General features: G+C 44.6%; 1 protein-coding gene across 4 annotated transcripts; it reads right to left on the minus strand.

The window, feature by feature from the left end:
• Positions 1-4,666: 4,666 nt before the first annotated feature.
• On the minus strand, positions 4,667-11,112 carry LOC136450276 (uncharacterized). Of its 4 annotated transcripts, none has more exons than XR_010758296.1 (8): positions 10,622-11,112; positions 10,453-10,524; positions 10,027-10,238; positions 9,713-9,926; positions 7,789-7,879; positions 6,288-6,561; positions 5,633-6,220; positions 4,667-5,547 (listed from the first exon to the last, which is right to left on the minus strand). XR_010758296.1 is itself a non-coding variant. In XM_066450659.1 (8 exons), exons 6-8 carry the CDS (start codon positions 6,007-6,009, stop codon positions 5,216-5,218), a joined length of 636 nt encoding a protein of 211 aa, XP_066306756.1. In that variant the 5' UTR covers positions 6,010-6,220; positions 6,288-6,561; positions 7,789-7,879; positions 9,713-10,238; positions 10,453-10,524; positions 10,622-11,112; the 3' UTR covers positions 4,667-5,215. The 4 variants fall into 4 exon arrangements, 1 of the variants encoding a protein (XP_066306756.1); XM_066450659.1 differs by having other exon boundaries at positions 5,633-5,928; positions 6,002-6,220; positions 9,713-10,238; XR_010758298.1 differs by having other exon boundaries at positions 9,713-10,238; positions 10,453-10,549.
• Positions 11,113-11,424: the final 312 nt, after the last annotated feature.

An 11,424-nucleotide genomic window follows, 5' to 3' on the forward strand; every position in this document is an offset into this window, starting at 1 on the left:
AGTTAGTAGAAAGACTAAAGGGACACAATGTGATTGGAACTAAATAGGTCTTTAGAAACAAGCAAGATCAAGATAGGATAGTAGTAAGGAACAAAGCAAGATTAGTCATACAAGGATATACATAAGTTGAAGGTCTTGACTTTGGAGAAACATATGCCCCGGTTGCTAGATTGGAAGCAATTAGAATCTTGCTGGCCTATGCTTGTGTCCACAACATCAAGCTCTATCAAATGGATATTAAGAGTGCATTTCTCAATGGCTACATCAATGAAGAAGTATATGTAGAGCAACCTCCCGATTTTAAAGATGATAAGAAGCCCAACCATATATACAAGTTGAAGAAGGCATTGTATGGCTTGAAGCAAGCACCTAGAGCATGATATGAGAGATTGAGGGACTTCCTCCTCTCTAAAGGGTTCACAATGGGCAAAGTTGACACCACTCTTTTCATCAAGAAGATTGGAAAAGATTTATTTGTGTTGCAAATGTATATTGATGATATCATATTTGGATCAACCAATCAAGAATTTTGTGATGAGTTTGGAAAGATGATGGCTAATGAGTTTGAGATGTCCATGATTGAAGAGTTAAGTTACTTCCTTGGTCTTCAAATCAAGCAATTGAAGAATGGTACCTTTGTAAGTCAAGACAAGTACATCAAGGACATGATCAAGAAGTTTGGAATGATTGATAGTAAAGCCATTAGCACACCAATGGGAACCAATGGCAACTTGGATAGTGATGCAAGTGAAAATATGATGGATCAAAAGTTGTATCGGTCCATGATTGGAAGCCTATACTATGTGACCGCATCAAGGCCGGATGTCATGTTTAGTGTATGCATGTGTGCAAGATTTCAAGCCTCACCAAGAGAAAGTCATTTGAAGGCTATAAAGAGGATATTGAGGTACTTGAAGCATACACCAAATATTGGTTTGTGGTATCCTAAAGAAGCAAAGTTTGAGCTAGTTGGTTACTTTGACTCGAATTATGCGGGATGCAAGGTTGAAAGGAAAAGCACCTCGGGTGCATGTCAATTGTTGGGAAGATCACTTGTTTCATGGTCATCAAAGAAGCAAAATAGTGTTACATTATCAACCGCCGAAGCCAAATACATTTTTACTGGTAGTTGTTGTGCACAAGTACTTTGGATGAAAGCCACTTTGAGTGACTTTGGAATCAAGTTCAAGAAAGTGCCATTGCTATGTGACAATGAGAGTGCAATCAAGCTAACCAACAATCCGGTTCAACATGCAAGAACAAAGCACATTGATATCTGCCACCATTTCATAAGAGATCACTAACAAAAAGGGGACATTTGCATTGAGAGTGTAGGCACCGAAGATCAACTTGCCGACATATTCACCAAGCCATTGGATGAGAAAAGGTTTTGCAAGCTAAGGAATGAGTTGAACATATTGGATTTCTCAAATATGTGTTGATGCACCCCCCAATCATATGACATGCCTCTCCTTTGAGCAATCCAAGGTAAAAGTTGATTGGCATGGCATACATCATTGCTAAGGACATGTTTAGTGCATCTAGTCATATTTTCAATCTTATTAGGACCTTTCATGTGGTTCTATTTTATTAGACTCATTCATAAAAATCAAATGATTTTGATGTCCATATGGTATCACTATTGCCTTTATGCTTGACTTGATCTAGTGATGGCATATGATATGTTTATGGGCTTGTAAACCTAATGTTTAATCTAGAAAATGAGCTCTAAGTGTTTAACTCAATATGGTACAAGATAACCCTTATTTAGAGGTGTGAAGAAGCTTGTCCTTGATCAAACCGAGTTAAATATCTTTGGCAAATGATCTAGATTGGACCAAAATTTGGGAAAATGATCCTCACCCTATTGATTGACATTGATAATCTTGACCCTACAAGTAATACTATCTATATTTAGAACCTTTATGGTCATTGATGACAAAGGGTGAGAGAAACAAAGATACTAGTACATGAGGAAAAAACAAAGATATTAGTGTACTAAGATAATGAAAAGACAACAAAGGGGGAGAACTTGACATAGGGGGAGAGATATGACAAAGAAAAGGAATCAATTAACATTTTGAGCATATAAGTAGGGGGAGCAAGCTCATGAACTTGTATGGTGCATTTGTATGTGCATCTCATATGTTTGCTTGCATGGCACAAGTATTAAAGTTAAACATCCATGCTTGTGTGATGAATGTTTAGTTGTAAGATTGGATGATGAAATGAAATCAATAGATAACTCTCATTTCCAAGAAAGTCTTTACGAGTGGTATCTTTCTAAAGTATGTTTCCAAGTGGTATTGAGCTAACCATGGTGCTAAGGATGGTATATTGGTGCACTCCGATGGGTATCACGCTTCAAAGGTCCATCTCTTATACCTTAGCATCATGTGGTAGACATTGTCTCCTATATTTCCTATCTAAGCATATGTGCAAGATACAATCCAAACTCTTAGCACATATATAGGGAGAGCAATTGCTACCATTTGGGGTTCATGAAACTTGTCCATATCTTTTTACAATTGGTAAATATGCTTGGACAAGCAACATGGATTCAATTGAATTTTAATTCATATCTTTGTATAAGGGTTGTCATCAATTACCAAAAATGGGAGATTGAAAGCTCTAGTTTGGTTTTGATGAATTGATGAAACCATAAGTGCTAACCTAGTTTATCAAGTGATCATGAGATAGGTAGCACACTTCAAGTGGAGAAGCTAAGGAAGATCATAACATGACAATGGTGATGGCATGGTGATGATTAAGGGCTTAAACTTGAAAAGAAGAAAGAGAAAAATAAAAGCTCAAGGCAAAGGTATAACTTGTAGGAGCTATTTTGTTTTGGTGATCAAGACACTTAGAGAGTGTGATCATATTTAGGTTTGATAGCCGTACTATTAAGAGGGGTGAAACTCGTATCGGAATACGGTTATCAAAGTGCCACTAGATGCTCTAACTCATTGCATATGCATTTAGGATCTAGTGGAGTGCTAACACCCTTAAAAATATTTGTGAAAATATGCTAACACATGAGCACAACGTGATACACTTTGTGGTTGGCACAATTGAGCAAGGGTAGAGAAGTTAGAATTGAAAAGGAGTTGGTCGCGAAGACGCTGGCGTCGGTCAACTGACTGGACGCTGGGTCTGAAAGCACCGGATGCTGGCTACTTGCGTCCGGTCAAACTGGTAAGATGGCACAGTGCCTAGGGTTAACCACCGGGACGCTAGACTATGTCAGATCAAGGTGAACCGGACGCGTTCGGTCGAAGAAATACGCCTCGAGGAGCTTACTGGAAACGACCGGACGCTGGGGCTTCAGCGTCTGGTCAGTTTTGCCGAAGCATTCGGTCGGCACTTAGCCGTTGTGATCTGACGTTTCAGCTTTAACTTAGAGTGACACGTGGCATAAATCAGTGGACCAGACGCTGGGTCCAGGGTCCGGTCAGTATGACCGGAGCGTCCGGTCAGAGCGCAGTATGCCCAGTGAAAGGGTACAATGGCTCTATTTCGTGAGGGCTTTTATTTAAGCCCCATGGCCGGCTATGGCTCATATCTTTGGCCATTTTCATTGACATAGAAACCTTGTGAGCCTAGCCAAAGTCCTCTCACTTATCTTCATCATTGATTCATCATCATAGTAAGATTGGGAGTGAATCCAAGTGCATTGCTTGAGTGATTGCATCTAGAGGCACTTGGTGTTCGTGTTTCGCTGTGGATTTTGCTTGTTACTCTTGGTGGTTGCCGCCACCTAGACGGCTTGGAGCAGCGAGGATCGTTGAGTGGAGGATGGTGATTGTCTCCGCCTCTGATCGTGGTGATTGTGAGGGGTTCTTGACCTTTTCCCGGCGGAGCGCCAAAAGGTACTCTAGTGGATTGCTCGTGGCTTGTGTGATTCTCATCTTGTGTTGGTTGTGTGGCACCCTATTGAGGGTTTGGCGTGTGAAGCCAATTAGCGCGTGAACCTCCAAGTGAGTGAATCGCCACAACGAGGACTAGCTTGCTGGCAAGCAAGTGAACCTCGGTAAAAATCATTGTGTTCATCCTTTGATTCCGAGGTGATTGGTCTTCATTGTTATTCATCCTTGTGATTGATTGGTTCATTCATCTTCACGGTGGTATAATCTTCTTGATCACTCTCTTTATGTTATCGCAAACTAGTTAACAAGCTCTTTAGTGTAGTTAGTTGTGAGAGCTTGCTTGCTTGATTAGTGTGGCTCTTTAGTTAGCTTTTGAGAGCACACTAATATAGAGTAGTATTATAGCTATTGTGTGAATAGATACTATCTAAACTAGAATTGTGATAGGTAGCTTACATTTTAAGTAGGCTAGTACAACACTTGCTTCGCCTCATAATTGTCTAACCATTTTGTTATGTGTTATTGTAGAAATTTTATTAGGCTATTCACCCCCCTCTAGCCATTAGGACCTTTCAGTCGTCCAGAGGGAGAGGAAAGGGGAAGGGAACTATCATTAAGTGGGAGGGTGCTCTTGGTCCCGATTTCTTTGAGGAATCTCTTTGTGAGAGGTTCCCAGTTGAGAGCAAAAACGATTTCACGAAAGAGGCACCACTAAGAGGATACGATGAAAGTAAAGAAGAGTGACCAAAATACATGCATGGTAAGGATTGCCTAGTGCAGATGTCATCAATACACTAAAACCCACATAGGGGGCAAATACACTTTCAAATTCTCAGTCTGAAACATACTGAGTAAGTAACTCATCATTCGAGTACCAGCCATCTATCACAATCCTATTGTTGTAGCTAGGCTCACCTGCATTGCTCTGACCTGCCTGTCTCCTATAGTAAGCGGCCTTCGCCTCATCTGCAGCCTGTGCAGCCAGAGTGAAGAATGAGTCATCATCCTCCTTCGCCTGCAAAGCCTGCCTCTGTTGTAGCGATGAGCTCGCTCAGTCTGCCAGTGTCGTCCTCATCCTCCTCCGCCTATAAGCCCGCCTCTGCTAGAGCGATGAGCTCGCTCAGTCTGCCAATGTTATTGTCATCCTCCTTCGCCTGTAAGCCCGCCTCTGCTAGAGCGATGAGCTCACGTAGTCTGCCAGTGTCGTCCTCATCCCCCTCCGCCTATAAGCCCGCCTCTGCTAGAGCGATGAGCTCGCTCAGTCTGCCAGTGTCGTCCTCCGCCTACAAGCCCGCCTCTGCTAGAGCGATGTGCTCACTCAGTCTGCCAGTGTCGCCATCCTCCTCTGCCTACAAGCCCGCTTCTGCTAGAGCGATAAGCTCGCTCAGTCTACCAGTGGCGTCCTCATCCTCCTCCGCCTGCAAACCCGCCTCTGCAAGAGCGATGAGCTCGCTCAGTCTACCTGTGCCGTCCTCATCCTCCTCCGCCTGCAAGCCCACCTCTACTAGAGCGATGAGCTCACTCAGTCTGCCAGTGTCGTCCTCATCCTCGTCCCCCTCATCAGACAACACAATCGATGATTGAACAGTGCGACCAGCTCGCGATCTGTACTCATCTAACTTCTTTTCCTCATACCTTGCACGAGCCACCTTTGCGGCATGTTCCTCGCTGCATCCAATCCCTTCATGTATAAAATTCAATCATTTAACAACGCGATTATATTACATTTAAAATCAGGCAACGAAAAAAGACTTTCAAGCACTCACTGGCACATAATGCAACAACATGCTCGTTCAAGACCTGCATCTGTACTCTTGTCTCCTCCCTTATCTTCTTCCTTACCCTCTCCTCTAACGTCAATCGTCTATCCAATCCCCATTTGTCAAGCCCAGCATTGATCGGGTTATAAATATCGCGCTGTCTAGCAAACTCACGTATCATTTCTTTGTGATGTTTAACGAATAGGTTGACATAGTCTGGTCCATATCCTCTCTTCCGTGCTATTACTTGCCTCCCCTTCAGTTCATCCAAGAACTTAGCTTGACCATCATAACATTCCCACCTGTATTTTCTAGTGCTCATATATGTCTAAAGAAATAAAATACGATTTCATATTTACCACAAAAATAACCAACCTCATCATAGTCAATCATATGGCCGCAATAATGACATATTCCAAGCTCCGAAGGGACTAGGTCATAGTTCAATTTAACACCACATTCGCACATGACAGGAGGTGCTTTGTAAATTACCCTTTCTTTCTTCTTTTCCTTAATCTTTCATGGTTCTTCCGGCCATTGGTTCTTAGGACCATACAACCACTCCTTGAAAGGACACTTCGCCATTGAAAACACCTAAATAAGGTGACATTAGTACATGAACACATAGCTCAATATTTCAACACATACACTTTGCACTTACTTCATGCTTGTCTGGACACACAAACTCCAACGTATGCTTAGGGTTTATCATAGCTCAATCTCCGCAATGGCACAGAGGAGGTTCCTCGATTCGTTTAACTGCGGCTAGGTGCTTCTCCTTAGCCGTCATTGGCGGAGGGTTAGGGGGGTGAAACCCACTGCTTGAAATGCTCACGTGGATGTCTCCCTCTAAACCAATCGTCGAAAAGGAGATACTTAGGATCAAACTTGTCTGCACCGTCGATCCACTGAAAGAAAAAGCATCTCTCATGGTCCTACACAATGTGATTCCAACAAAATATTAGTAGCATACTTACACAAATAAAGAAAAAAGATAGTGGAAGCAATTTCTTATATTAAAACGACTGCATGTGTATAAGCACCGCACCGCTATGTCCGGATGTTTCGATTGAAAAACATAGGTCGAGAAACCACAGTTACAGTTAGGGACAGGGAGGTCAGGAGGGACGGGGACATCTTTGCTAGACGCGTTGGGGTATAATTCTCGAGGACGACCCTGTTTTCGCCAAAACTCCTCTAGATACATTTCTTGCATCTAACAAAACGGATGTAATTTAACAAACAAAAATCAAAACATCACAAATAAATGCCAATGAGAACCATAATTATAATATAACCAATTTCGTTCTAAGAACCAAAAGCAATTAACATTAAACCCTAAACCTAGGATTTCCCATTTAATGCACAACAATTAACCCATAACATAACTACATGCGCTGCAGTTACGTAAGTTTGCTAGCTTTTCCACGTCTTGGCATCATCCTACGGTTGTATAATACAAATATTGAGGGATAGAATAAAACCCTAAGTAATGACGATTCGTAGGTTGAAAAATCCGACTAACATATACCGAATCGATGCGAAAAAACTAGGAGGAAAGCGAGGATACCTTGCTCTCGAAGATCTACGGATCAAATCAAAGTTTGCAAGGTCCAATATGCCGATTCGTGAGGTAGGACGAGGTGGGGAGAGAAAAAACCCGAGAAGGAGAAGAAAGAAAAGGAAGAAGGCCCGGACAGGAAGGTTGGGGCCAAGGTTAAAACACAAGCTCGGCGCCAAGATCTACGGCGCCGAGCTTCCTGCCATGTCACCGCCACGTTGGCTTCGAGCCCAAGAGCTCGGCACCAAGGACGCTGGCGCCGAGCTAAGAGTCCAGATTTTAAAATCTTTCCTCCAAGGACATATTTATGAAAAAAAATTCAAAATAGAGGCTAACAAATAAAAAATTCGAACGCACTGATGACTGATCCATTCCACCCTTGGAGGGCAGTTGCCCCCCCCCCCCCCCCCCCCCCCCCCCCCGGAGCTATTGCACTCCCGGTCCCTCTTCATGATTTATTCATGGATCATGGTCCATTGCATCTATGATGACTTGATGAGGTCAATCGGTCTAGTCTAGGGATATCTCCTTCTCCTATACAATACAATATAATTATAATACTACAACTAAAAAGAACAAAACATGAACATTTTTTTCGTACGACAATTGTTTCGGAGTCGTCGTTCTCTCTTCCTTGCGATCCCGCGACTACGCCGTGCAATCACCGGCAATCCTTGTGATCCCCATAACAGCTGCAGCAAATCAGGAAGGCAACGATCAATTCCCCCGGCCATGCGATCCCACACCTCCCTCTCATTTCCCTTCAATCAATAGAATTTCGGGACATGCAAAACAAATCAGCCCTTCATGTTTAATCACCAGAATTTCGTGTCATGCAAAACAAATAAGCGCCACATGCAATCTCGCCGGGACATGCAAAACAAATCCCGCTCGGTAGTCCGTACGCTCGGTCGGCCCACATGCAAAACAAATTAGCACCACGATCCCCACGTAGCATCGTCATCGGATCACGATCACCCGAAAATCATGCAGGTCGGCCCACATGCAAAAGCAAATCAGGGCCATGATCCCCCCGCACAGCATCCGCATCAGATCACGATCACCCGAAATTCATGCAGCCTGCCTCACCTCTTCCTCTGCAACAAATACTAAACGAGGTTCGCATCGGTTCCACGAGCCACCTCCCCGCTTGGTCTTCGATCCGCGAGTGCGCACACGACGAGAAACTCGACTCCTTCGGTCTCCTTCGGCGCCCGTAGGCAGCACCCATGCCGCCGCCTCTCTGAATCACCCGGCCGCCAACAGCTTCCACCAGCGCTCGGCAATCAGGAAATAACAAAAACCGGCCAGTCCAGCCATCCCCTCCGTGCTGAGCACTCTGGTGAGATCCCTATATTCTCTCCTCTTTCCGCGGTTTTTTTTTTGCAACGGTTTCTTCCACCGTGAACGTGGACCACAACTACCTACAGCTTCTTCCACCGTGGGAGCGGGCGACTACCAACGGCTTCTCTTCCCGTGTTCTATGCTCATCAAACACCGTGGAGCCTTCTCATCTCAGGTATGTTTTTGGACTTCGTCATTAACACTGTAATTGTAGACCACGGTTTCGATATCACCCTCAACATCAACATAAACTGTAGAGCTGACATAAGGTAAAAATATATATACAACAATATCCATGGAGAAAAGAACGGAAATAGTTGTATCGAAGGTAAAAATGGGATCTTTTGATTTAAACCACAATAAGCACCTGTAGGCACAAATCTGACATCCTGAGTGAGATGTTCTCTCCTATTTTGCTATTTGGATCACTATTTTCAGAGCATGGATCTTAACTCACGGCACAAACATTAGTTCAGAAATTAAGACCAAACATAATTAAGGGCCTGCGAAACTACAAGAAGTACATGTAGTATGTTAGTGTTGGGGCATATTTTTGCTTGTACTTTGCATTGCTTTTGGGTTAAAAATAACTATATGTAGAAAACCAAAAGTGGAGCAATCTTTGGAAAGACAAAAAATTACTCAACGTGTCCCAGACAGTGGGACACATATTGGTGTATCAAAAAGAATCAAGGTTGTAAACTGCTAGAATACTATCAGAGTCTTCACCCGGATGTGGCAGCTTGACAGTTGGTGTCTTAGTAGATAATCTGTTAGAACTTGACTTTGAATTTCAAATTTGTTGCTTTGCCTAGCGTTGAGTCAGGTGGTAGCCTTAGGTTACAGATATAGGCCTTTATCTCTATTTTGTTTCTAACCACTTGCTCGAACATGTGTATTTCCGTTTGATAATGGAAATGGGAAATCCTCGGTTCAGAAAAAAAAAGTACAGAGAGATAAATTTGAAGATGATTTAAGCACTGCTTTGGATTTCATCATAAATTTGAAGATGATTTAAGTATGTAAAGTTGATTCATTTTTTTAATTCACTTCTTATTTTCTCGATCAAACATTCTCGTCACCAATAGGAGCATAGAAACAGTATGGATCTCAATTGCAAATAGCTCACCAGGGCAAAGTATAGTGACCATTTCACCTAATTGGATTATGCAATGTCAAACCTGAAGCACGAAGGGGCCATCAAGGAACTCAGTATGCATGCCCCCAACGCCCTCTGGCAGCACCCCAGCCCCGCAGGAGATCATGTCGGCGAAGAGGAATTGCTCGAAGCACCGCCAGGTCTGAGCCTCCGCATTCATGCCCAAGCAGATCACAAGCAAGGAAAACAAATGGTGCATGTGGATGCTTCCTTATGCAAGATATAACCTTCAATCACTGAATCATTTCTCAATTGTAATTATCCATGTAGTCAGAAGAGCACTTCTACAAGGTATATAGAGGAGAGAATATCTCTAACCACAGCACAGAGAACAACCTGTCGGATTTCTGACTCCTTGCTCGGTAGCTTGAGGAAGCATTTGGAGAAGGTGCAATCTAGGAATACAAAGTCAAGTCAGCAAAAGTTTTTGTTTCCTTTCTTTGTTATGTACTTCATTGGCAAATTCTGTAAGCAATCTGGTGTAAGCCGACAGTCCCCTGTGTGAAGAATGGTACCAAATTGACCCTCAAACAAGAACTTGACTGCCCCTGAAATCACCAAACAGGCCAAGCATAAGCCATCCCTCACTCCTAGAAGCACATAATGAGTGTACTGAGCTCAAATCAAACAGAACAATGGACAAATGTTCTCTACACAAAGAGTAATTATTTTTGTCTAATTACCACAAGTAAATTCCACTCCCTTATGATTACCAAAGTTATGACACTGGCAGAAATGGAATAATTAGAACGGACACATTACCAGGGCAGTGATTTGCGTCGTACGTGGTGACAGAGAAGGCGCCGGTGGCATCAACCACTCCCAAATCCCCAACTACGTCCCACCGCGACGCAAGAGCCTTTAGCAAAGACAACAACAGATACGTTTTGGCGGAACTGAACATACAGAGGGAGGGAAAGTGGTTAATTACCTGGGGAAAGTGCCGCAGTGCAGGACTCGAGCCAGTCCGGCCGCAGAAGCAACCCGAGCCGCCGAAGGTACTCGTCCACCGGCCGCAACCGCCCGCTCAGCGGGGACGGGTGCCGAGGTGCTGTTGATGCCGAGGCCCGCGCCGGAGGCGGAGTCGGGGTTGGGGTCCGGGCCGGAGGTGGAGTCGGCATTGGGGACTGGGACGGTGTAGTGATAGCATGGGGAGCGGGAGCGGTGCGCACGGGAGGAGCCGGCGGGGAGAAGACCTCGGGGGCGTCGACGATGGGGGAGTCCCCGTCGGGGTCCACGATCTCGTCGACCTCGTCGTCGTCGGAGATGACGAAGGGAGCAAAGGAAGGCGAGAGGGACGGGAAGGGGACTCAGAGGAGGCTGGGATTTGGGGGCGAGTGCCCGCGCGCCCGCTCGTCTCCGCTGCATCCTCACCCGACGAAGAGGGTGAGCAAGAGGAGAGCGGGTGTACGTGTCAGCGTGGATAAGGTTACGGGTATTTTGGTGTCGGGTCCCTCTGGCATAGCTTAACCCAAGAGTCTTAAAAAATAATAGGGCAAAGTGACGGTCCAACAGCTGACCGAAAGGTCTGGCCCAAGAAGAGCGACATCCGTTCGTTAACTTCTTTGGCCCATCTGTCCGACCAGAGCACTCGCTCCAGGCTTTAGCCACCTCCGAACGGCCTATCCGATCGAAAGGCCTGTCCCGAGCTCTACTTCCGACTCTGACCCCGTGTCTCTCCGACCGGGGTACGTAAGAACACTGCTTCCTACTTCGACCCCGCGTCTCCGACCG

The sequence above is a fragment of the Miscanthus floridulus genome, chromosome 5 (assembly GCF_019320115.1).
Source record: "Miscanthus floridulus cultivar M001 chromosome 5, ASM1932011v1, whole genome shotgun sequence".
In the NCBI taxonomy this organism is placed as follows: Eukaryota; Viridiplantae; Streptophyta; class Magnoliopsida; order Poales; family Poaceae; genus Miscanthus; species Miscanthus floridulus.

What these genes read in the sequence shown, in the direction of transcription:
- LOC136450276 (XM_066450659.1), bottom strand. An exon ending in TGTTGTTGCATTATGTGCCA is followed by an intron (nt 5,548 to 5,632) that starts GTGAGTGCTTGA and finishes TTATACATGAAG; the next exon opens with GGATTGGATGCAGCGAGGAA.